The 27,391-nt window shown below is 41.1% G+C and overlaps 1 protein-coding gene, 1 long non-coding RNA gene and 1 pseudogene across 3 annotated transcripts in view; 2 read left to right on the top strand and 1 right to left on the bottom strand.

The window, feature by feature from the left end:
* LOC135568958 (zinc finger protein OZF-like) overlaps positions 1 to 23,675 on the top strand; it is a 53,303-nt gene extending 29,628 nt beyond the window's left edge. Inside the window, exon 2 of the mRNA XM_065015733.1 lies at positions 22,998 to 23,675. Coding sequence (XP_064871805.1) covers positions 22,998 to 23,593 — 596 coding nt within the window. The 3' untranslated portion in view covers positions 23,594 to 23,675. The remainder of the gene's footprint in view (positions 1 to 22,997) is intronic.
* Positions 7,483 to 12,774, top strand: LOC135568962 (gastrula zinc finger protein XlCGF17.1-like; annotated as a pseudogene).
* An 889-nt stretch (positions 23,676 to 24,564) lies between the features above and the next one.
* Positions 24,565 to 27,180, bottom strand: LOC135568957 (uncharacterized). Of its 2 annotated transcripts, none has more exons than XR_010462773.1 (3): positions 26,863 to 27,180; positions 25,454 to 25,545; positions 24,565 to 24,994 (listed from the first exon to the last, which is right to left on the bottom strand). It is a non-coding gene; the product is annotated as an uncharacterized LOC135568957 (long non-coding RNA). The 2 variants fall into 2 exon arrangements; XR_010462772.1 differs by lacking the exon at positions 26,863 to 27,180 and adding an exon at positions 25,665 to 25,933.
* Positions 27,181 to 27,391: the final 211 nt, after the last annotated feature.

The following is a 27,391-nucleotide window of genomic DNA, read 5'->3' as shown; positions in this document are numbered from 1 at the left end:
TGCTGAGGGACCAATATGTGTTGAATTATTTTAGTTAGTATGTGTGCTTTCAATTTTGGTTAAATATGTCCTGCGGTGGCAGAGGAATTTGGTTTTTTTGGGTTCGTTTTTTGACGAATTTGGCCTCTTATGATGTTTGTGCGGTATACTGTGTGTAATACAAGGCTGCAGGGAGGCTACTGCATCCATTCATTTGTCTGTTCAGTTGATGTGTATGGATTTGTCCTGCATTTATTTTAGTGTGCAGACATGCAGGGTGTATTATATACAGACCTTTGAATGTGTATGTATCATTTTGTATAATATGCTTGGATTCTGTGCTTTCCATCTTGTAGAGTCACTGTGACTTCAGTTTCGAAAGGAGCTGATGGTTTACCTGCTTTGTTTTGTCCTTATTCAATAAAGGAACATAATGTTACACATTGTGTTTTTATATTCATATGGAATGTGTATTTGTTTATATGACAGAGTACTAGGGCCACACTGAAGAAAAAGGATAAAGTCATAAATTTATGAGGCTGGTTCTTTCTGCAGAAAAGCTACATATTGTTTTTACAGTTTTGATACTTATGACAATGTGATACTTAATATTCTGGCACATCAGCATGTCTTTGTTTATGAAACCATACTGAAGTACAATTTCACGAAATGCCCCACATCTGTCATTTTAACAACTGTCCTCCTTTAAAACAACTGGTTACAATATTATGACTTGTTTTTTTTCCCCCTCTGTGGCCCTAATATTCTATCATTTTATACATAGCCTTATAGTCTATGGGAAACTGTAAATTATCTAATGATAGCAACATCATCTAAAAATCATTTTTATCCAAAATCATTGAAATTAATGATCACAAACGTTTAAATAATAACAGTGGGTCTAGTTATATGTGATAACAATGTATAGTGAGCAGTGAAATGACTATTGGTTTCCATTTGTGGTGACTGCTGACTGACATTAGGGATGAGATTAAATAGATCCTGGAATTTAGCCTGGTCTGGAGCAGGCTAGCTCCACAGAATAAATCTCCATGGTAATTTATACCATAACATATCCTCCTGCCCCCTATCCATCTTTAGTGCAACCGGATTACGGATCAATTGAGCCAGGATCACCAAGATATCCTGGCTTAATCCCTTATCCTAGTTTTGTGCAACAGGCCCCTGGGCTCGAACCAGGGATCCTCTGCACACATCAACAGCCAACCTCAAGGCATCGTTTCCCATCGCTCCACAAAAGCCGCGACCTACTTCAAGGTCTCAGAGCGAGTGACGTCACCGATTGAAACGCTAACTGGCCAGGCTCTGAATTGAAAGATTATTATTAAACAAAAAGTGACTAACAAAAAAAATAGCTGTGTTCCACTTCCTGTGTTGGTGACCCACTTTAATCAACATGCAGCACTTCAAAATGTAGTGAGCTGTTTTCTTCAAGTGGAAGAAAAATGCATGTAATATGATAATTGTTGCAGATGTTTGTGTATATACACACATGAAAACACTATAATTGGTCTATAATCAATTTTATTAACAATCTGACATCACTCCAGTATTTCTTGACAACATTTAAATTCTAATTGTCTTTATTCCCATACTGGGCAGTCAAAAATGTTTATGCGTTTAGTCAGTGAGTTGCCATGGATCACAATTTATTTTGACTGCATGTTTTTCCTGTATTGGAGATTTAGTTTTGTTTGGGCTTGTTCCAAGGGGACGAGAGTTCTAGAAGCTAGTGAGTTTTAGGATTCTATAGAAAGAAAAATGAGAAAAGATATGATTGTATATTATTATTTAGAAATGGGTTTTTTTTTCTTGTTTTTAATTGTTGACAGCCAGTAGACACTGTTTATATTGGAGAAGGTGAAGCGTTGTCGTTGATTATAATGTAAAATGGGAGTTGTTTTCTGGTGGTGAGCAAACTTGTCCAACACAAATATAGGATAGTAGTGGTGGAATGACATTTGTTATTGTTTGAACTGCAGATTGCTGGTTTGTGTGGGTTTTTTAAACGGCAACAAAATGGCTGCCCAGAGGCTTGGTTTGGTTAACTGCTGAGGGATGGGGGAAGGAGAAGTGTTTCCACTCACATTCTTAGAGAAACCGTAACCCAACACCCAGTGACCTCGTCAAGAAGTTCAGAAATCTTGGCGTAACAGTTCTAAGGTGCTGGACCCAGGTTTGAGTTCAGCCCAGGGCTACCCTCTGAATTCACTACACTATGAATACAAGGACTGGCCATCCATGAGGTCAAAATTATTTTTTAAAACAGATTTTGAGGCTACATAGTATGTTCTATAATTGCCAGTGTAGATTTCCTGTGAGGGCAAATTATTAGAGCTGTTGATAAGTCATTGTCAGCCATTTTTGTTCATGCCCTTACATTAAAGGCAAGACATACCTAGATTCAATTACATTCATGAATTGGTTTGAAACCTTTGTTTTGGTGCCTTGACGGATTTGTAAAATATGGTTTGTCATGAATCACTTTTTTTATTATTTAAATTTAATCTTTATTTAACTAGGCAAATCAGTTAAGAACAAAATCTTCTTTACAATGACTGCGTTCCCTGGACGACGCTGGGCCAATTGTGCGCCGCTCTATGGGACTCCCAATCACGGCCGGTTATGATACAGCCAGGATTTGATCCACAGTCAACCAAGAGTCATCTGTAATTTCTATCAATCGCCCCACTTGTTTTTATAAAATCTATATGTACTGAACATATGATGCTTTAAGCACGCTGTTTGATTAAATAAATAAGACACACTAGTGACTAGAGGGAGGCAGTCGTCAATATAATCTGACTAGGAGGGAGCCGGTCATCAACACAACCTGACTAGGAAGGAGCCGGTCATCAACACAACCTGACTAGGAGGGAGGCAGTCGTCAATATAATCTGACTAGGAGGGAGCCGGTCATCAACACAACCTGACTAGAGGGAGGCAGTCGTCAATATAATCTGACTAGGAGGGAACCGGTCATCAACACAACCTGACGAGGAGGGAGGCAGTCGTCGACACAACCTGACTAGGAGGGAACCGGTCATCAACACAACCTGACGAGGAGGGAGCCGGTCATCGACACAACCTGACTAGGAAGGAGCCGGTCATCGACACAACCTGACTAGAGGGAGGCAGTCGTCAACACAACCTGACTAGGAAGGAGCCGGTCATCGACACAACCTGACGAGGAGGGAGCCGGTCGTCGACACAACCTGACTAGGAGGGAGCCGGTCGACGACACAACGTGACTAGGAGGTTAGCCGGTCTCAACACAACCTGACTAGGAGGGAGCCGGTTTGTTGACTAGGAGGGAGCCGGTCGTCACACAATTTTAAAATGTTGTATTTTATTTTACTCGGCAAGGCAGTTAAGAACACATTCATATTTTCAATGATGGATTAGGAACAGTGGGTTAACTGCCTTGTTCAGGGGCAGGACGAACGATTTGTACCTTGTGATACAGATCTGATATCTTTTTTAGACCTTATAGCTAGAACCTCCATCAGCAACTAACCAGCTAATTAGCTACTAGCTATTTAGTCATTGTTAGCCACTGCTAGCAGCCTTTACCTTTTTTTTAGCTCAAACACCAGCCACTTTTAGCCTGGATAATACCTGCCAGTCTACACAGCGCGATATCATCCATGAGCGTATCGGACTGTTTTTCTCCACTACATCACCGTATTCCTGCCGTAAGCTCTGGACCATTACACTGGATAATCGCAGCTAGCTAGCTGCTACCGAGTGGCCCAGCCCCGAAGCTAGCCTTGAACCGGAGCAACTTTTCAGAGAAGTATGGAACCAATACACACAGTCAGTTAGAAAAGCAAATGCTAGCTTTTTCAAACAGAAATTTGCATCCTGTAGCTCTAACTCCAAAAAGTTTTGGGACACTGTAAAGTCCAAAGAGAATAAGAGCACCTCCTCACAGGTGCCCACTGCACTGAGGCTAGGAAACACTGTCACCACCGATAAATCCACGATAATCGAGAATTTCAAGAAGAATTTCTCTACGGCTGGCCATGCTTTCCTCCTGGCTACCCCAACCCTGGCCAACAGCTCCCCACCCCCCGCAGGTACTTGCCCAAACCTCTCCAGCTTCTCCTTCACCCAAATCCAGATAGCTGATGTTCTGAAAGATTTGCAAAACCTGGACCCGTACAAATCAGCTAGGCTAGACAATCTGGACCCTCTCTTTCTCAAGTTATTTGCCGCCATTGTGGCAACCACTGTTACTAGTCTGTTCAACCTCTTTTTCGTATCGTCAGAGATTCCTAAGGATTGGAACACTTCTGCGGTCATCCCCCTCTTCAAAGGGGGTGACACTCTAGACCCACACTATTACAGACCTATTTCCATCTTGCCCTGCCTTTCTAAAGTCTTCGAGAGCAAAGTCAACTTCTTGCGACTCTCAAACCCGGATCCGGGAGCGTAATCATCGCCTCAAACTAATTAGCATAACGCAGCGGACATAAATATCCCTAGAAAATCTTCCTATTCATGAAAATCACAAATGAAATATATTGAGACACAGCTTAGCCTTTTGTTAATCACACTGTCATCTCAGATTTTGTAAATATGCTTTACAGCCAACGCTAGACAAGCATTTGTGTAAGTTTATCATAGCCTAGCATAGCATTATGCCCTGCTAGCAGCAGGCAACATTTTCATGAAAATAAGAAAAGCAATCAAATTAAATAATTTACCTTTGAAGAACTTCAGATGTTTTCACTCACGAGACTCCCAGTTAGATAGCAAATGTTCCTTTATCCCAAAAATATTATTTTTGTAGGCGAAATAGCATCTTGTCGTGACAAAATATCCAGTTTAAAAAGGGGAAAGTTTTTTATCCAAAAATGAAATACCGCCCCCAGAGTTCCAAGAGGTTTTAACAAACAGATCACTGACCATTTTGTATCCCACCGTACCTTCTCCGCTGTGCAATCCGTTTTCTGAGCTGGTCACTGGTGCACCTCAGCCACGCTCAAGGTCCTAAACTATATCATAACCGCCATCGATAAGGGACAATACTCTGTAGCCATCTTCATCAACCTGGCCATGGCTTTCGACTCTGTCAATCACTGTATTCTTATTGGCAGACTTAACAGCCTTGGTTTCTCAAATGACTGACTCGCCTGGTTCACCAACTACTTCTCAGAACAACTTCTCAAAAGTTCAGTGTGTCAAATCGAAGGCCCTGTTGTCCGGACCTCTGGCAGTCTCTATGGGGGTACCACAGGGTTCAAATCTCTGGCCGACTCTTTTCTCTGTATATACCAACAATATTGCTCTTGCTGCAGGTGATTCCTTTTGAACCATCTTTAACTGTTGTTTTTGTCATGATCACCATTCTGTATACATGGTTAAATAAAGCACAATTCTTTGGGCACTGTTAAAAAACCTCCAAATGAGGACTTCAAATGCCATACAATTATAATCAAAGTAGTGTGAAATGTACTCATAAGCAACCTTGGAGGTTTCTGTGGCCCCCATCCAACTGAATACATTGTGAAAAACTAAAATCTTTAGTTTTTGCTCCAAGATATCCTACATCCATAACTATCGGCTTCCTCATTACAATATCCTACATCCATAACTGCGGTTTCCTCATTAGTTTAGCAGGGAGGTGTTTCTGCAATCAAATTGTGTGTGCATCGCCCTTGTGCCACAATTTTATTAAACACAGAAAGGGCCTAGACCAAAAGTTGTCTGGCACACTGCTTAGCGTTTCAACAACATGAATAACTTATTTCTAGTCTACGATCATCAAAGTTACTACTAATGTGAAAACAAGGCAAAATATGACTATTCTTGCTCATTTTAAGACAAATGTCAAATAATTTTAACATTCATTACAGGCATCAATTGTTGTACAACATCATGGCAACTCTGTTGGCCTCACCTTTCTGTTACAGTGGTTTTCCGCTGTTGTGGGCTTTTAATCATCTGACTTTGTTGTTCACACAGGAGAGAGTGGGGACTATCGTGGATCCTCTGGGGAGCCTCAACAACCTCATGATGCTGAATTTTATTTATTTATTTTATTTTACCTTTATTTTACTAGGCATGTCTAACCACTAGGCTACCCTGCCGCCCCTGAAGAGGCAGAGAAGAGTCTCTCCAGATCAAAACACCTGCAGAGATCCACAGGGAAGATAACTCACTGCTGCTCTGACTGTGGGAAGAGATTCACCTCATCAGGCATTAAAATACCTCAGATAACACACAGAGGAGAGAAACCTTATAGCTGTGATCAATGTGGGAGGAGTTTTACAACATTCATCTGTCTGAAAGTAAACCAGAGAAAACACACAGGAGATAAATCTTATAGCTATGGTCAATATGGGAAGAGTTTTGGTCAATCTGGAGATCTGACAGTACACAAGAGATCACACACAGGAGATAAACCTTATAGCTGTGATCAATGTGGGAAGAGTTTTACTATATCTGGCTCTCTGACTCTACACAAGAGAACACACACAGGAGAGAAACCTTATAGCTGTGATCAATGTGGGAAGAGTTTTGTTTATGCTTGCCATCTGATTCAACACCAGAGAACACACACAGGAGAGAAACCCATATAGCTGTGATGAATGTGAGAAGAGTTGTACTTTATCTGGCAATCTGACTCAACACAAGAGAACACACACAGGAGAGAAACCTTATAGCTGTGATCAATGTGGGAAGAGTTTTACTATATCTGGCTCTCTGACTCTACACAAGAGAACACACAGGATTGAAATCTCATAGCTGTGACCAGAGATAATCTGATAAAAGATATCTGATGAAATATTAGAAAATACATACATGAAGTAGTTGTTTCCTGATTTCAATGAATTAATGTCACAATGTAGATTTTTTTACATTGTAGTAGGAGTATTGTAATGATTTCACAATGTAGAAGCCTAAACGTTTGCCCACTTATGAATTGATATCAACATGTTATGGATATTAGCCTCAGGGGAAAAATCCAGGTGAAAAATCCAGGCTCTGAAATGGAAGAGTATTATGTATTTATTCTTACATCAGCTGATATCTCAAAGTGCTGTACAGAAACCCAGCCTAAAACCCCAAACAGCAAGCAATGCAGGTGCAGAAGCACGGTGGCTAGGAAAAAACCTAGAAAAGGCTATGAGGGGTGGCATAAATAATCAGAACATGGCCAAGATGTTAAAATGTTATCCAGCATGGTAAAATAATAAAAATCACAGTAGTTGTCGAGGGTGCAACAGATCAGCACTTCAGGAGTAAATGTCAGTTGGCTTTTCATAATGAGTAGTTATTTATGATGCAAGGTGATTTGTAAATTAATCCGTCAGCAGTCAGCAGCCACCTGCACTGTCGGCTGCAATGTCGAACGAGCCCAAATTAATCAATACCAATCAGGTGTTCGACGAAATTATTCTTCAGACGTCATTGATCACGTGCTGCTGATAAAGGGACACTGCTTTGAATTATACCGCTTAGCGACTTCAGTACATGCCTCATAGCTCCAGTCTCAAACTTAACCACGTTCCTGCTGAAGAAGAGGCGGTCTGCTGGATGGAGAAAGAAGCTCTCGTGAAAGAGGTGGAGGAAGAGGAGGCTGTTACAATACAAAAACAAGTAGAGGTTGAGGCTGTTACTGTGAAAGAAGAGAAAGACGTCTCAAAAGAAGAGGAAGACTCGTTCAGAATAAAGAGGGGGACGACGACGTTTCAGTGAAAGAAGAGGAGGGGGAGGTGACTGTCTCATCGAACAATGAAGAAGAGGAGGAAACTGGATATCTGGGCCCGGTTTCCCAAGCGCATCTTAAGGCGTCCGATGGTTCTAACGATGAACCGGCCCTGATTAACACTAGTAAGTACTGTCTTAACAGAAGCACAGACTCTGCGGTTGTTGAACTGATGTGTGGTGTTAAAGGAGAAATTTGCAATTGCTACATCCATATTTTGACTTTTCAAATTATTTATTTATAGGCATTGATTCTTGAAGAATATAACGCATGCCTTATGAGCTTAGTTCAACTGTTTACCCCATCAGAACCCCAAATAAGCTTTTTTTACTCCAATGTTTAGAAACAATGTAAACCAACACTGTATAGCCTCAACATGGTTAAAACTATAATGTTGATATCATGGATGGTCAGTCCTTGCATCCATAGGTCTGTCTATGAATTTGAGAGTAGTTACAGTTCTCCAGCCCCATCCATCTTATTACCAAAATAGTGGTGTAATTACAGCTTTGTTATTGGTTGAATTGCAGATTGGTTGGAATATATGCATACGTTACGTGAATACTCATACTAACCGTACTATTTGATGTTAATGGAGTATATAGTTTGCTTATTAGAGTATGATGTAGTTAGTATGCCAAAGGTTCCCGGATGTAGTACTAAATTCGCCAAAATATGACATATACACGCAGTACTTTAGGGCCCGTAATGCAATTCTTCAGGAAATGGGCGTGGCTTCAACGTTTTCAGATTTGAAGAAAATGTGGGAATATATGCATACGTTACACGTTATGTTAGCTACACTATCCTTACAAAACGCATAGCATATCTTTACAGCAGTATGTATCGGTATGTTAACTAGCTACCTAACGTTAGTTGGCTACTTATACATCAAACTTGCCAGTTTAGTAACTATATTCTAACCAACTACCCGATGTTTATTGACTTGATTAGAGAGCAGAATACCTGATGAATTTAATAACGCTCAACACCCATTGAATATGGCCGGTGTCAGTAAACATCTGCAAAAATGCTCAAGTTAGTCATCAACGCTCTGGATAACATGAAAACAGCCTAACAAGCTGGTAAGAGTGAGGTTTTCTTTGATTTGGATTTAATAACAGTCAACACAAGTTGAATATGGCCGGTGTCGGTGGTTTCTGGTGGGGTAATACGGTAAACATTTGAGGCATTTATAAGTTCAATTCTTCAAGAATCAGTGGTTATATAGTAAATGGGTCTTTCTATAACTGCCAGTGTAGATTTCCTGTTGGGGTCAAATTGTTAAGAGCTTGAGAGCAAATTGTTGGCTCATTATTGGGATTCATTGCTGATTCCTACCTGTAGCTCACTATGAAGTGTCTATTGATACAGATAAATGGCCCTGTTGGAGATGGCTGGTTGGTAGCTGAGTCGAGGGAACAAGCAGAGTTGGACACGGCCATGTTATTATCCCACACAGTCTCTGTGGTTTGTATTAGATTTGATTACAAATCGTCCCAGTCTGTTTCCACAGAAGGGGTCCGTTTGTCCCATTTCCAGCTAGGTTACGAGGTGCTTTGTCATTTCCAGAGTCAGTTTATTTTGGTACTGTCCATATGTAGCTTGTTTTTGGTCACAGAATGGCTGAATAAGTGCAACATTTTACCTGGAGCTAACTATGCAGAGCATAGCGCATGTCGAATGACTTTAGCTTCCCTCCAGTCCTGAGGGCACACGCTCTCTAGTAGGCTTAAATTAAAGATGAGGAAAATAGGAGTGGCAATATTGTCCGCTATTATCCTCAGTAAGTTTCCATCTAGATTGTCAGACCCCGGTGGCTTGTCATTGTTGATAGACAACAATAATTGTTTCACCTCTTCCACACTGACTTTACGGGATTCTAAATTACAATGCTTGTCTTTCATAATTTTGTCAGATATACTTGGAAGTGTAGTGTCAGCGTTTGTTGCTGGTATGACATGCCTACGTTTGCTAATCTTGCCAATAAAAATCATAAAAGTAGTGGGCGTTGTGATGAATCTGATTCAGTACATTTTTTCCCAACATTGTATGTAAGGTTCTCAAAAGCTTTTTTACTATAATTATTTGCCATTTCTTTGTTTCATTGTCTTTCTTTTTATTCAGTTTAGTCACATGATTTCTCAATTTGCAGGACGTTTGCCAATCGGTTGTACAGCCAGACTTATTTGCCATTCCTTTTGCCTCATCCTTCTCAACCATGCCATTTTTCAATTCCTCATCACTCCACTGGGATTTAACAGCTTTTACAGTAATTTTCTTAATGGGTGCATGCTTATTAGTAACTGGAATAAGCAATTTCATAAATGCGTCCAAGTGTCTGGTTGCTCCTCATTACACACCACAGAGCAGCAAATATTCTTTACATCATCAACATAGGAATCACCTGTTTTTATTAAATAATTGAGACGCACAAATGACTTGAGGGAAACAGAGATCAAGATGGCCTAACCATGAGAAAAAAACTCTTCCTCCCGCTGCTGCTGGCCTTCGTGAATTCTGATGTTATGCTCCTGAAGTTTCCTGTAATAGACTACAACAGCAGTCGGCAACCTTTTCCATTTGGAGTGCAAATTCATCTGACCATTTTTACTGATCTGGTGCCAGTTATGATTTTCATATTCACATTTTACTGGAACAATTTAATTTTATAATCGTTTCTCAAAATCATTGTCTGTGATTAATCTATATTCTATATAAATAGAAATAAACATTTTAGATTTATATAATTTTTTATTGCCATTGCCAACTATGTAAAAATAGCCTACCTAAAGCCAACAAATAAAACATCTAGAAAATATCCAGATAAAAATAAATCACATTGGCTGAGCATGGCCTGTCTACATAGTTGATACACTGTTTAAAGTTCTATCACTTAGGTCTGTCTGAAACGACACTGGATCAGAGCAGAGCATTACATTTTTCCCTTTCATGTCGAGTGTTTATCAAGAGTGAGCGCTGGAAATATTTTACTCTAATCAATAGTTCCTCACAGTATTTGTAAGACTTTGTTTACTTGCTGTTTGAGGTGAAGAAAAAATTACTTTGAGAAGCTCCAAGTCATTAGTGGTGGTGCGTAAATACTATCAGACATCCCCAAATAGGTGCATCGCTCTCTGCATCGCCCTCTGTTTGCTAAAATGCAATTTGGTTGCAGAAACTCCTCCATGCTAATGCGGAAACCGCTAGTTATCCCAATACCATAGGATGATCTAGAAGAAAAATAAACGCACACCTATTAAAGACGAGGTGCTGGCTAGCAGAGTAGAAACTTGAAAATAAAAGAAAGCCGCACACTCTTGGAGCTCAGATGCAAAAATGTAATACCTCGAAACGTTGGTATTAAATTTTTGCATCTGAGCTCCAAGAGTGTGCAGCTTTCTTTTATTTTCAAATCCCAATACCATAGACTTACTGTAGACTCATAACTTCACCTAACAACAACCATAGACCTACTGAAAGGTGCCTATATTGGAGACCAAAAGTTGTCTGGCACACTGCTTAGGATTTCAACAACTTTAAAAACATATTTTTTGCATACAATCATCGATGTTACCACTAATGGGAAAACAAGACAAAATATGACTGTTGTTCACTTGACTGTCTTAAGACGAATGTCAAATAATTCACATTCATTCCAGACATCATTGTTTGAACAACATAATGGCTACGCTGTTGGCATCACCTTTTTACAGTGTATTTTTGCTGTTGTGGGCCTTAAACCACTTGTCCTGACTTTTTGTTAACACAGGAGAGAGACCTGACTATCGTGGAACATCTGGGGGGCCTCAACAACCTCATGATGCTGACAGGGCAGAGAAGAGTCTCTCCAAATCAAAACACCTCAAGAAACACCAGCAGAGACCCACAGGGAAGAAATCTCATTGCTGCTCTGACTGTGGGAAAGGTTGCAAATCTTCATCAAAACTTAAAATACACCAGAGAACACACACAGGAGAGAAGCCTTATAGCTGTGATCAATGTGGGAGGAGTTTTACTACATCTAGTGGACTGATAGTACACCAGAGAACACACACAGGAGAGCAACCTTATAGCTGTGGTCAATGTAGGAGGAGTTTTAGTACATCTAGTGGACTGATAGTCCACCAGAGAACACACACAGGAGAGAAACCTTATAGCTGTGATCAATGTGGGAGGAGTTTTGTTCAAGCTAGCCATCTGACTCAGCACCAGAGAACACACACAGGAGAGAAGCCTTGTATCTGTGATCAATGTGGGAGGAGTTTTACTACATCTAGCATTCTGACAGTACACCAGAGAACACACACAGGAGAGAAACCTTATAGCTGTGATCAATGTGGGAGGAGTTTTACTACATCTAGCATTCTGACAGTCGACACCAGAGAACACACACAGGAGAGAAGCCTTATAGCTGTGATGAATGTGAGAAGAGTTTTCCTACATCTAGCCAGCTGACTTCACACCAGAGAACACACACAGGAGAGAAACCTTATAGCTGTGATCAATGTGAGAGGAGTTTTACTACATCTAGCCAGCTAACTTCACACCAGAGAACACACACAGGAGAGAAACCTTTTAGCTGTGATCAATGTGACAAGAGATACTCTGATAAAAGATCTCTGATCAAACATCAGAAAATACATACATGAAGAAGTTGTTTCATGATATCACTGAAATAATGTCACAATGTAAAATGTTTTAACATTGTAGTAGGAGTATTTTAATGATGTCACAATGTAGAATGTTTTAACATTGTAGTAGGAGTATTTTAATGATGTCACAATGTAGAATGTTTTAACATTGTAGTAGGAGTGTTTTAATGATGTTCTACCTTATTGTTTACCCTGTTCAATTGATTGCAGCATGATATGGATATTAACCTCAGGGGGAAATCCAGGCTCTGAATTGAAAGAGTATTATTAAACAAAAAGTGACTAACAAAAAAAAGCTGTGTTCCACTTCCTGTGTTGGTGACTCACTTTAATCAACATGCAGCACTTCAAAATGTAGTGAGCTGTTTTCTTCAAGTGGAAGAAAAATGCATGTAATATGATAATTGTGTGCAGATGTGTGTGTGTATATATATATACACATGAAAACAGATAACAAAAAAAAGATCTGTGTTCCACTTCCTGTGTTGGTGACCCACTTTAATCAACATGCAGCACTTCAAAATGTAGTGTTGTTTTCTTCACTTGCCTAGGGTAAAATAAAGCGTTGGAAACAGTAATAAATTGGTCTATAATCAATTTTATTAACAATCTGACATCACTCCAGTATTTCTTGACAACATTTAAATTCTAATTGTCTTTATTTCCATACTGGGCAGTCAAATGTTTGCGTTTAGTCAGTGAGTTGCCATGGATCACAATTTATTTTGACTGCACGTTTTTCCTGTATTGGAGATTTTAGTTTTGTTTGGGCTCGTTCCAAGGGGACGAGAGTTCTAGAAGCTAGTGAGTTTTAGGATTCTATAGAAAGAAAAATTAGAAAAAATACGATTGTATATTATTATTTAGAAATGCGTGTTTGTTTTTTCTTTTTAATTGTTGATAGCCAGTAGACACTGTTTATATTGGACAAGGTGAAGCATTGTAGTTGATTATAATGTAAAATGGAAGTTTTTTTCTGGTGGTGAGCAAACTTGTCCAACACAAATATAGGATAGTGGTGGTGGAATGACAGATTTGTTATTGGTTGAACTGCAGATTGCTGGGTTGTGTGGGTTTTTTAAACAGCAACAAAATGGCTGCCCAGAGGCTTGGTTTGGTGAACTGATGGGGGAAGGCGAAGTGTTTCCACTCTCACATTCTTAGAGAAGGCTATTGTAGCAACTGTAACCCAACACCCAGTGACCTCATCAAGAAGTTCAGAAATCTTGGCGTAACATTTCTAAGGTGTTGGCTTGACAGTCGCTGGACCCAGGTTTGAGTTCAGCCCAGGGCTATCCCCTGAATTCACTACACTATGAATACAAGGACTGGCCATCCATGAGGTCAAAATTATTTTTTTAAACAGATTTTGAGGCTACATAGTATGTTCTATAATTGCCAGTGTAGATTTCCTGTGAGGGCAAATTATTAGAGCTGTTGATAAGTCATTGTCAGCCATTTTTGTTCATGCCCTTACATTAAAGGCAAGACATACCTAGATTCAATTACATTCATGAATTGGTTTGAAACCTTTGTTTTGGTGCCTTGACGGATTTGTAAAATATGGTTTGTCAATGAATCACTATTTTTTTTAAATTATTTAAATGTAACCTTTATTTAACTAGGCAAATCAGTTAAGAACAAAATCTTATTTACAATGACTGCTTACCGTGGACGACGCTGGGACAATTGTGCGCCCCCCTATGGGACTCCCAATCACGGCCGGTTATGATACAGCCTGGATTTGATCCTGGGTCAACCAAGAGTCATCTGTAATTTCTATCAATCGCCCCACTTGTTTTTATAAAATCTATATGTACTGAACATATGATGCTTTAAAGCACGCTGTTTGATGAAATAAATAAGACACACTAGTGACTAGAGGGAGGCAGTCGTCAATATAATCTGACTAGGAGGGAGCCGGTCATCGACACAACTTGACTAGGAGGGAGCCGGTCATCGACACAACCTGACTAGGAGGGAGCCGGTCGATTTTTTTACAACCTGACTAGGAGGGAGCCGATAGGAGGATGTTCTATAAACCTGACTAGGAGGGAGCCGGTCGACGACACAACCTGACTAGGAGGGAGGGAGCCGATCGACGACACAACCTGACTAGGAGGGAGCCGGTCGATCAACACAACCTGACTAGGAGGGAGCCGGTCATCAACACAACCTGACTAGGAGGGAGCCGGTCGTCGACACAACCTGACTAGGAGGGGCCGGTCGTCGACACAACCTGACTAGGAGGGGGCCGGTCGTCGACACAACCTGACTAGGAAGGAGCCGGTCGTCGACACAACCTGACTAGGAGGGAGCCGGTCGTCGACACAACCTGACTAGGAGGGGGCCGGTCGTCGACACAACCTGACTAGGGGGAGCCGGCGTCGACACAACCTGACTAGGAGGGAGCCGGTCGTCGACACAACCTGACTAGGAGGGAGCCGGTCGTCAACACAATTTTTTTTATTTTATTTATTTTACTTTGCAAGGCAGTTAAGAACACATTCATATTTTCAATGATGGCTTAGGAACAGTGGGTTAACTGCCTTGTTCAGGGGCAGGACGAACGATTTGTACCTTGTCAGCTCGGGAACCGATCTTGCAACCTAAGGGTTTAGTATCCTGTTACCCTCTTCCTGTCAAACCAGAAGATGTAAGCATTGCAGAGGAGGATTGTCCAGTGGGGTATATATGTGGGGCATGCTGTCCGGTCCTCTGGCAGTCTCTATGGGGTGCCACACGGTTCAATTCTCGGGCCGACTCTTTTCTCTGTATATATCAATGATGTTGCTCTTGCTGCGGGCGATTCCCTGATCCACCTCTACGCAGACGACACCATTCTATTTACTTCCGGCCCGTCCTTGGACACTGTGCTATCTAACCTCCAAACAAGCTTCAATGCCATACAACACTCCTTCCGTGGCCTCCAACTGCTCTTAAACGCTAGTAAAACCAAATGCATGCTTTTCAACCGTTCGCTGCCTGCACCCGCACGCCTGACTAGCATCACCACCCTGGATGGTTCCGACCTTGAATATGTGGACATCTATAAGTACCTAGGTGTCTGGCTAGACTGTAAACTCTCCTTCCAGACTCATATACATTTACATTACATTTAAGTCATTTAGCAGACGCTCTTATCCAGAGCGACTTACAAATTGGTGCATTCACCTTATGACATCCAGTGGAACAGCCACTTTACAATAGTGCATCTAAATCTTTTAAGGGGGGTGAGAAGGATTACTTTATCCTATCCTAGGTATTCCTTAAAGAGGTGGGGTTTCAGGTGTCTCCGGAAGGTGGTGATTGACTCCGCTGTCCTGGCGTCGTGAGGGAGTTTGTTCCACCATTGGGGGGCCAGAGCAGCGAACAGTTTTGACTGGGCTGAGCGGGAACTGTACTTCCTCAGTGGTAGGGAGGCGAGCAGGCCAGAGGTGGATGAACGCAGTGCCCTTGTTTGGGTGTAGGGTCTGATCAGAGCCTGGAGGTACTGAGGTGCCGTTCCCCTCACAGCTCCGTAGGCAAGCACCATGGTCTTGTAGCGGATGCGAGCTTCAACTGGAAGCCAGTGGAGGGAGCGGAGGAGCGGGGTGACGTGAGAGAACTTGGGAAGGTTGAACACCAGACGGGCTGCGGCGTTCTGGATGAGTTGTAGGGGTTTAATGGCACAGGCAGGGAGCCCAGCCAACAGCGAGTTGCAGTAATCCAGACGGGAGATGACAAGTGCCTGGATTAGGACCTGCGCCGCTTCCTGTGTGAGGCAGGGTCGTACTCTGCGGATGTTGTAGAGCATGAACCTACAGGAACGGGCCACCGCCTTGATGTTAGTTGAGAATGACAGGGTGTTGTCCAGGATCACGCCAAGGTTCTTAGCGCTCTGGGAGGAGGACACGATGGAGTTGTCAACCGTGATGGCGAGATCATGGAACGGGCAGTCCTTCCCGGGAGGAAGAGCAGCTCCGTCTTGCCGAGGTTCAGCTTGAGGTGGTGATCCGTCATCCACACTGATATGTCTGCCAGACATGCAGAGATGCGATTCGCCACCTGGTCATCAGAAGGGGGAAAGGAGAAGATTAATTGTGTGTCGTCTGCATAGCAATGATAGGAGAGACCATGTGAGGTTATGACAGAGCCAAGTGACTTGGTGTATAGCGAGAATATCAAACATCTCCAATCGAAAATCAAATCTAGAGTCGGCTTTCTATTCCGCAACAAAGCCTCCTTCACTCAGGCCGCCAAACTTACCCTAGTAAAACTGACTATCCTACCGATCCTCGACTTCGGCGATGGCATCTACAAAATTGCTTCCAACACTCTACTCAGCAAACTGGATGCAGTTTATCACAGTGCCATCCGTTTTGTCACTAAAGCACCTTATACCACCCACCACTGCGACCTGTATGCTCTAGTCGGCTGGCCCTCGCTACATATTCGTCGCCAGACCCACTGGCTCCAGGTCACCTACAAGTCCATGCTAGGTAAAGCTCCGCCTTATCTCAGTTCACTGGTCACGATGGCAACACCCACCCGTAACACGCGCTCCAGCAGGTGTATCTCACTGATCATCCCTAAAGCCAACACCTCATTCGGCCGCCTTTCGTTCCAGTACTCTGCTGCCTGTGACTGGAACGAATTGCAAAAATCGCTGAAGTTGGAGACTTTTATCTCCCTCACCAACTTCAAACGTCAGCTATCTGAGCAGCTAACCGATCGCTACAGCTGTACATAGTCTATTGGTAAATAGCCCACCCATTTTCACCTACCTCATCCCCACAGTTTTTATTTATTTACTTTTCTGCTCTTTTGCACACCAATATCTCTACCTGTACATGATCATCTGTTCATTTATCACTCCAGTGTTAATCTGCAATATTGTAATTATTTGCCTACCTCCTCATGCCTTTTGCACACATTGTATATAGACTCCCCTTTTTTTCTACTGTGTTATTGACTTGTTAATTGTTTACTCCATGTGTAACTCTGTGTTGTCTGTTCACACTGCTATGCTTTATCTTGGCCAGGTCGCAGTTGCAAATGAGAACTTGTTCTCAACTAGCCTACCTGGTTAAATAAAGGTGAAATAAAATAAATAAAAAAGACAGACCTATGGATGCAAGGACTGACCATCCATGATATCAACATTATAGTTTTAACCATGTTGAGGCTATACAGTGTTGGTTTACATTGTTTCTAAACATTGGAGTAAAAAAAGCTTATTTGGGGATCTGATGGGGTAAACAGTTGAACTAAGCTCATGATGCATGCGTTATATTTTTCAAGAACCAATGCCTATAAATAAATAATTTACTCAAAATATGGATGTAGCAATGGCAAATTTCTCCTTTAACACCACACATCAGTTCAACAACCGCAGAGTTTGTGCTTCTGTTAAGACAGTACTTGCTATTCTGTTAAGACAGTACTTACTAGTGTTAATCAGGGCCCGTTCATCGTTAGAACCATCGGACGCCTTAAGATGCGTTTGGGAAACGGGGCCCGGATATCCAGTTTGCTCCTCTTCTTCATTGTTCGATGAGACAGTCACCTCCCCTCCACTTCTTTCACTGAAACGTCGTCGCCCTCTTTCATTCTGAACGAGTCTTCCTCTTCTTTAACGGAGACGTCTTTCTCTTATTCTTTCACGGTAACAGCCTCAACCTCTACTTGTTTTTGTATTGTAACAGCCTCCTCCTCTTTCACGAGAGCTTCTTTCTCCATCCAGCAGACCTCCTCTTCTTCAGCAGGAACGTGGTTAAGTTTGAGACTGGAGCTATGAGGCATGTACTGAAGTCGCTAAGCGGTATAATTGAAAGCAGTGTCCCTTTATCAGCAGCACGTGATCAATGACGTCTGAAGAATAATTTCGTTGAACACCTGATTGGTTTTGATTAATTTGGGCTCGTTCGACATTGCAGCCGACAGTGCAGGTGGCGGCTGACTGCTGACTGACTAATTTACAACTCACCTTGCATCAGAAATAACTACTCATTATTATTTATAAATGTATATATGACATAAAGACTACGCTGCGGGACTTCATCTATACTAATGTGGCTGTTCTAAATTCTGTGTCTGAGTAATGAACCTATTTTTGACACAATTGGCTGGAAAAGAGCCAATGCTTCAGGAAGCTTTGTTTCCCCATCACTACTTTTCAGCATGTTTTCTGTGAATTAGACTACGGGAGTTTTGTAACTTTTCCCACCTTGGCTTACTGTTAGTTGGGTTCTAACTGGTCTCCGGTAGTTGGTCTCGCTGACCATAACCGCGCTTGTTGGTTATGCTGTTTAGACTAATAGCTAGTTGGCTAAATAGCTAACGTTAGCTGGCTGGCTAAGATAACTGCATATAGCTAACATTCTTTGATATTTGGTTAGATGGCAATATATATTTCCAAAACTGTGGTTTACTTTAATCACCCAAGTCACGAACGCAAATACTTTTTAACTTACAGTTCTACATTTGAAGTTATTTATGTTGTAGTTGACATCATAGGGAATAGGCTGGTCCTGCATATTACTTCACACCTGACTTTGGCATTCTTCTGAATTCTGATTGGTTTAAAAAAATATATATATTGTATTTGATATTTTATAAACAATACAAAACATACAAACATCAAACAATCATTCACTGCCCAGACCCACTAGAACACACCCCTATCTCCATTAACTACATCACACCTGCCCAGACCCACTAGAACACACCCCCATCTCCATTAACTACATCACACCTGCCCAGACCCACTAGAACACACCTCCATCTCCATTAACTACATCACACCTGCCCAGACCCACTAGAACACACCTCCGTCTCCAGCGCCCGCATCAGCACCATTTTATTTCTCTCCGTCACTTTCAACTTTTAGATAATAAAGCATTTTACCTTTCTATTGAATTAACAACAGAGGATTGGTTGATTTCCAGGTTTGAACTATAATATTTAAGATGACTGATTAGAAAAGTATCATCCAACCATCGGGTATCTCACTGCATCCTCATATGCCATGTCTTGAAATATGCAGACAGACCTATTTAAATTAAATTTACATTATAACACTGTACTTCTGACAGCCAACTTTCTAACTCCTCCCATAACTTTATGACATCGTAACATTCCCAGAAGGATTATTGAGTCATTGTTAGTTTTACACTTAAGACATAACTGTCGTTATGCTGTAGAATTTGTGAATTTGACATGTCAGTTGGAATAATGATAGATTTCTGGAGGTACCCTTGTCACTACAACCAATCAGTGAGCAGCTTCCCTTCCCCCACATCTCAGGCAGTTCTGTTACTCACAACACTTCCCCTGCTTTCCTCAACAATGGAGAAGCCCCCTGAGCTAAAGCCTTGCCATTTTTACAAATAGGAAATAATATTTCATGTTTTACTCGTACCTCAGCCAGCATTGTGAATGTTGTCTGAGGAGGTGACATACTAGACCATGGCAGTAAATCTAATACTTAGGTGTTTTTAGTTACGCATGAAAGGTCTGTGGTGGTTATGTGGTTATATGTTACTGACCTTGGAATACATTTCTGGCCATGCTGGCAGGGTCTGAATCAAACCCAATGTCCACCTGGCACACTGGCAGGGTCTGAATCAAACCCAATGTCCACCTGGCACACTGACAGGGTCTGAATCAAACCCAATGTCCACCTGGCACACTGATGTATTGTTACACCATGTAGGAGCAGTATAGACCTAGTCTGTTCATTATATACATCTACATGATGTATTGTTACACCATGTAGGAGCAGTATAGACCTAGTCTGTTCATTATATACATCTACATGATGTATTGTTAAACCATGTAGGAGCAGTATAGACCTAGTCTGTTCATTATATACAGCATGCGTTTCCTCCCTCCAGACAGCAGATGGCGATAAGTGTCTTTCAGGCGATGTTTCTACTGTGACGTTTAATCTAGTGGACGGAACGCTTCTTCAACAACTGCAGCCACCTCGGTAGCTCGCTAGACAACAACGTCGGAACATTCAAGTTTTTTAGACAATTTCGTGGTTTATTTGCCACTATGATTTAAACATACTTATGTGGAAACAACTAGATACCACATTTAATACCCCATTTAATTTAATATTTACGTTTAAGTCAACTTGCTGGCTGGTTAAGTTAGCACTAATACTAATACTAATACTAATACTCGCTAATACTAACTAGCTATTATTTCCGAACATGAGTTCACTAAGCTACTCTCCTCCTGTTAAAGAAGAGGGGGTCTGCTGGACGGAGAAAGAAGCTCTCGTGAAAGAGGAGGAAGAGGAGGCTGTTACAATACAAAAACAAGTAGAGGGTGAGGCTATTACCGTGAAAGAAGAAGAGAAAGACGCCTTCAGAGTGGAGAATGAAGACCTTTTTGGCATGAAGGATGAAGAGGGGGAGATTACTGTCACATTAGAGGAGGACGAAGAAGAGACGACTGGAGATCTGATTAACACCAGAAAATACAGTGAGTACTGTCTTATAAAACAGGGACATTGATCTGATTAACACCATTAAATACAGTGAGTATTATCTTATAAAACAGGGACATTGATCTGATTAACACCAGTAAATACAGTGAGTATTATCTTATAAAACAGGGACACAGTTGTTGAAGTAATGTGTGATTTTTAAAAGGCCGTTCTACATTGTTGATGACGTCCTCCAGTGATAAAAAAAAACTTTTCCTGTTGAAAGTGATATATAAATACAGTAAGAAAAATAGTATTTTTTAGACAACTGCAAACTTGGAGTGAGTGATGTCATAGTAAGTCCTTCAAGGAGTTGGCTTGATGGGAAGTTGTGATGTCATCCAATAGGTGATGGATCTTCATGTGAATATTCATTATTCTTTTTAAAATCCTTCCTGTTCTGTCAAGTTGGATGTTCATCATTGCTAGAAAGCCATTTTCAAGTTTTGCCATAGACTTTCAAGACGATTTAAGTCCAAACTGTAACTAGGCCACTTGGGAACATTCAATGTCATCTTGGTAAGCTCCTCCAGTGTAGATTTGGCCTTGTGGTTTAAGTTATTTTCCTGTTAGGACAGTTTTTTTGTATTCAGATCTCTGAAATGCTCTCTAACTACGTAACATTTAGTGTCTCCTTATATTACGATGGGAAAACAGTTTTCATGGGCACAGAAATCCTAAATCATTTCAGAGTTGGCTAAATCCAATGGTTCTAACTGAGAGTCACCTTAACTTTATTGACAACACCCAAATCGATACTGTCACTTACGCGGTTCTTCAATAATTACACATCGTTCGTAATAGTCTAGCTGTTTAGTTACAGTCACATGGGGCGGCAGGGTAGCCTAGTGGTTAGAGTGTTGGACTAGTAACCGAAAGGTTGCAAGTTCGAATCCCTGAGCTGACAAGGTACAAATCTGTCATTCAGCCCCTGAACAGGCAGTTAACCTACTGTTCCTAGGCCGTCATTGAAAATAAGAATTTGTTCTTAATTAACTGACTTGCCTAGTAAAATAAAGGTAAAAAAAATAAAAAATAATGTTCAGCTGATCCAGGAAATCATTTTCTGAATGACAGTCACATGACAAACATCACGACCTACAACAAGCAAAGTGCTTCTTCATTCATTACTCTGGTAAAGACAGTTATGCTCCACGTTGGATCCAACATCCCTAACAAATTCATGTTTATAATGTGTTATTGTCTACTTGATTTACAGTAGGGTCTCGTTAGTCTGTTTGGACACAGAGTTTCTTACCTGTTAATGTGTAGAGAACTGTTCCTTGATGGTCAGTACAACACATAGAGCTATTTTCCTATATTTGTTGTTAGGTGAAGTTATGGGTCCTACAGTAGGTCTATGTTATTGTTATGGGTCCTAGAGTACACTATGTGTGTCATGCAACAACAACCAAAGTGCTTCTTCATTCATTACATAGGTCTATGTTATTGTTAGGTGAAGTTATGGGCCAATTTGGCAAACAACCCTGATTGTCAGGCTGATGGAAAAGCCAAAGAGCATTTTACTGGTTGAAGTGTTTTTTAAGTACAAAGAGGTTGATTTGCGATGACGACACAAACATTATATTAAGCAGGACGTTCAAACGAGCCTTACAATTTTAATCCAAAGTAGTGTGAAATGCTCTCATAAGCAACCTGGAAATGGAGGTTACTCCCCTGAGTTTTCCCCCATTCACATTCAGAATACATTGTGAAAAAACAAAATCTTTGCTCACAATTTTTGCTCCAGGCAGATATACTTCATCCAAAACTATTTGGTTTCCTCATTAGGGGGATGAGTTTCTACCACCAAATTGTATGTGCATCGCCCTCGTGTCGCAATTTTAGCAAACACAGAAAGGTGCCTATTTTGTAGACCAAAAGGCGTCTGGCACACTTCTAAGGATTTCAACAACTTTAATAACTTATTTCTAGCCTACAATCATCGATGTTACTACTAATGTGAAAACAAGACAAAATAGGACTATTCTTGCTCATTTTAAGACCATTGTCAAATAATCATTACATTCATTACAGACAACAATTGTTGTACAACATCATGGCTACGCTGTTGGCATCACCTTTTACAGTGGATTTCCGCTGTTGTGGGCTTTTAACCATCTGTCTGACTTTGTTGTTCACACAGGAGAGAGACGGGACTACCGTGGGTCCTCTGGGGAGCCTCAACAACCTCATGACGCTGACGAGGCAGAGAAGAGTCTCTCCACATTAGAACACCCCAAGAAACACCTGCAGAGATCCACAGGGAAGAGAACTCTCTGCTGCTCTGACTGTGGGAAGAGATTCACCTCATCAGGCATTACAATTCATCAGCGAACACACACAGGGGTGAAATCTTATAGCTGTGATCAATGTGGGAAGAGTTTTACTACATCTGGCTCTCTGACGTTACACCAGAGAACACACACAGGAGAGAAACCTTATAGCTGTACTCAATGTGGGAAGAGTTTTACTCAGCTCAGCAGCCTAATAACACACCAGAGAATACACACAGGAGAGAAACCTTATAGCTGTACTCAATGTCGGAAGAGTTTTACTAATCCATCCGGCCTGATATCACACCAGAGAACACACACAGGAGAGAAACCTTATAGCTGTACTCAATGTGGGAAGAGGTTTACTCAACAAAGCAACCTGATATCACACCAGAGAATACACACAGGAGAGAAATCCTATAGCTGTGATGAATTGGGAAGAGTTTTGCCCAATCTGGAGCACTGACAGTGCACCAGAGAGTACACACAGGAGATAAACCTTATAGCTGTGGTCAATGTGGGAAGAGTTTTGGTCAATCTGGAGATCTGAGAGTTTTGTGCACACAGAGAACACACAGGAGAGAGACCTTATAGCTGTGATCAATGTGGGAAGAGTTTTTCCCAATCTGGAGCGCTGACAGTGCACCAGAGAATACACACAGGAGAGAAACCTTATAGCTGTAGTCAATGTGGGAACAGTTTTGCTGCATCAAGAACTCTGACTCAACACCAGAGAATACACACAAGAGAGAAATCCTTTGTCTGTGAATAATGTGGGAAGAGTTTTGGTCAATCTGGCCATCTGGTATCACACCAGAGAGCACACACAGGAGAGAGACCTTATAGCTGTGATCAGTGTGCCAAGAGATACTTTAATAAAAGATCTCTGATCAAACATCAGAAAATACATACATGAATGAGTTATTTCATGATACCAATGAAAACATGACACAATGTAGAATGTTTTAACATTGTAGAGGACGTATTTTAATGATTATTTAACGTCACAATGTAGAACCCTAAACATTTGTCCCCTGTTCTATTGATTTAAGGATGTACACATTACTCCCAGATTCAGTGTGGTTTTTGAGCTGTTAGCTTTAACAGGACATGCAACCCCATCTCTCTCCTCTTCCACAAATGATTTTAGCATGATATCGATGAGTTATAACAAATAAGTGTTGTGTTCCTTTGTTTAGTGACTCCTAAATTTAAATGCATCACTCCAAAATGTAGCTGACTGTCTTCTGCAGGTTGTCCTCTAACCAGTGAGGTGAAATATATCTCCCATTTCCATGTGTTTGTTTCAACAGCACGTACCACCTAATTTCCCCTCTAATCGATATCAGTGATTTATTGCTTCTTGTCAAAACAACAGTGTTTTTGGTGCTTGTGCAGTTTATAAGGAGCTTGTTTTAAAAATTACAAGAAATATGATTATTGTGGCAGATGTTTGTGTATATAGAACATGTTAGTTTTAGGTATTCAATTTATCCCCAACTGTTTCTGCATATTGGTTATTGATTTGGAGACATTAAAACTGTGTTTTGACATTGGGGATATCACACCTAGCAAAATGTCATTGAAAAGACGTTGAAAATGAGACTGTAACCGAATATTTAATATTTACATTTCATGTAACATTTAGTAATCATAATTATTTATGCAACCAACTGACAATTTTTGGGTACAATTATATTGACGTTGTTGCCCTGCTTTTAAAATATCAGGGTTAATTTTCCTGCCTGCTGAAGGTGTGGTGGAGTGGTAAACACCACCCCCTGCTCTACCAGGGGCTTGAGGTGGTCTCCCACAGCTCTGCTTATGTCATGTTCTGTGGCCTTGCTGTTCCATTTCTTGACTGCCCCTGTAACACAGAAATAAATACATTTAGTCATATTATATAAAACATTAAAAGTAATCGATATGGAGCGTCTATGGCCTCAGTTACACCTGGCACCTAAATGTGACTTCTGTAATCTGATCACTCCAAACTGCATTAGGTTCAGATCTACCAGGATGGGCCTTTGACAGTCTGGATGCAGTCAGGCCACTGAATATAAATAAGCAACGTAAAGAGGTGGGGTGAATGAGTGGGGAAAACTACATTCTACACAAATGACCATAATAGCAAAGAACAAATGTGTGCATGAGGGGAAATTAACTTTCATACAGCCAGAAGGGGTGAGAAATTACACCAATATCAGTGGACAATTTGTACTAATGTAAATAAACATGGATGATGGAACATATTCCCTTTTGCTTACGTGATGAACCATTAAGGGGACATAAATATTTACCATCGAAACCATGTGTGACCTCTCACCTCTCTGGCTGTAGAAGTGTTCTTCCTAACCAGTCCCTCAACAGCTCTCTGACTGAGCTCCACCCTCACTGGGTCTTCAGAGGAGAGGAAGGCTGAGGAGGGATGGAAGGATGAATGGATCAGTCAGTCAATAAAGTGTAGAGCTGCTGTCTGACAAAAAAATTAGTAGTTCATTAAAATAAATAAGGCTTTATGACTGCTGAATACCAACCTATCAATCACTTAGATCATGTATTTTCAGGTAGAGATAGATCCTTGGGACGTCCCTAGCCCATTGAAGTTTACATTTAAAATGGTTAAGTTGTGGATTAAGGTTAGGGTTTAGGGTAGGGATGTCCCAAGAATCCCAGATAGCATTGACCATTGTGCATTTGTAACCGATGTGAAATGGCTAGCTAGTTAGCGGGGTGTGCGCTAATAGCGATGGTAACGATGTTTCGTGGGAGGCAGTTGTTTATGTGTGCAGAGTCCCTGGTTTGAGCCCAGCTAGGGGCGAGGAGAGGGACGGAAGCTATACTGTTACACATTCTTCAGTCTCTTTTACGTAGCAGGTGTAAAAGAAACACAGCCATGACAAGTAGGCGCTCAGGTCATTATGGTCATTGTAGTTTAAAAAAATAGCATCTAATTATGCGTAACTGTATGTGGGGTTGTTAGAGAAGAATGTGATTGTCAGCCCTAACAATCCATTCTAGCATCTCATCAGGCTCTGAAAAAGTCTTCATTGATGACGTGTTCTTTCTATTCCAGGGGACAGCAGAGGAACTTCATCAATTCCACTCCTTCATCAATACAAGCAGTGAACATCTGAAATTCACCCTCACCTTTGATGTGCATGAAACAAGTTACCCGATGGTTGGACGATACTTTTCTCATCAATCATCTTAAATACCATACTTAAAAACTGGAAATCAACCAATCCTTACCTATGATGTTAACTACAACAGAAATAACTTAAAATGTATAACTTTAAATTAAACCAATCGTTTGCACTCATGACTTGAGTGATTAAAGTAAACCAACGTTTTGGAAATACATAATGCCATCTAACCAATCAAAGAATGTTAGCTATATGCAGTTATCTTAGCCAGCCAGCTAACGTTTGCTATTTAGCCAACTAGCTATTAGCCTAAACAGCATAACCAACCAGCACGGTTATGGTCAGCAGAGACCAACTACCGGAGACCAATTAGATCCCAACTAACAGTAAGCCAAGGTGGAAAAAGTTACAAAACTCCCGTAGTCGAATTCACAGAAAACATGCTGAAAAGTAGTGATGGGGAAACAAAGCTTCCTGAAGCATTGGCTCTTTCCAGATAATTGTTTTTTTGTTAAATAGGTTCATTACTCAAGGCTTTGAGCGACACAGAATTTAGAACAGCCACATTTTTACAGATGACGTCCCACACCGTAGCAGCGTAGCCTTCAGGTCTGCTACGAAACCACGGGCCTTGATCGAGAGCATCAAGTCTATGCTGCATTGTGGGTAAACGGTGACTGGCTGACTGATTTATAAATAATAATGAGTAGTTATTTATGATGCAAGGTGATTTGTAAATTAGTCAGTCAGCAGTCAGCAGCCACCTGCACTGTCGGCTGCAATGTCGAACGAGCCCAAATTAATCAATACCAAACCAATCAGGTGTTCGACGAAATTATTCTTCAGACGTCATTGATCACGTGCTGCTGATAAAGTGAGACTGCTTTGAATTATACCGCTTAGCGACTTCAGTACATGCCTCATAGCTCCAGTCTCAAACTTAACCCCGTTCCTGCTGAAGAAGAGACGGTCGTCTGGATGGAGAAAGAAGCTCTCGTGAAAGAGGTGGAGGAAGAGGAGGCTGTTACAATACAAAAACAAGTAGAGGTTGAGGCTGTTACCGTGAAAGAAGAGAAAGACGTCTCAGTTAAAGAAGAGGGAGACTCGTTCAGAGTTAA

The sequence above is a fragment of the Oncorhynchus nerka genome, unplaced genomic scaffold, assembly GCF_034236695.1.
Source record: "Oncorhynchus nerka isolate Pitt River unplaced genomic scaffold, Oner_Uvic_2.0 unplaced_scaffold_1307, whole genome shotgun sequence".
Taxonomy (NCBI): Eukaryota; Metazoa; Chordata; class Actinopteri; order Salmoniformes; family Salmonidae; genus Oncorhynchus; species Oncorhynchus nerka.
This window is presented reverse-complemented; position numbering and strand designations above follow the sequence as displayed.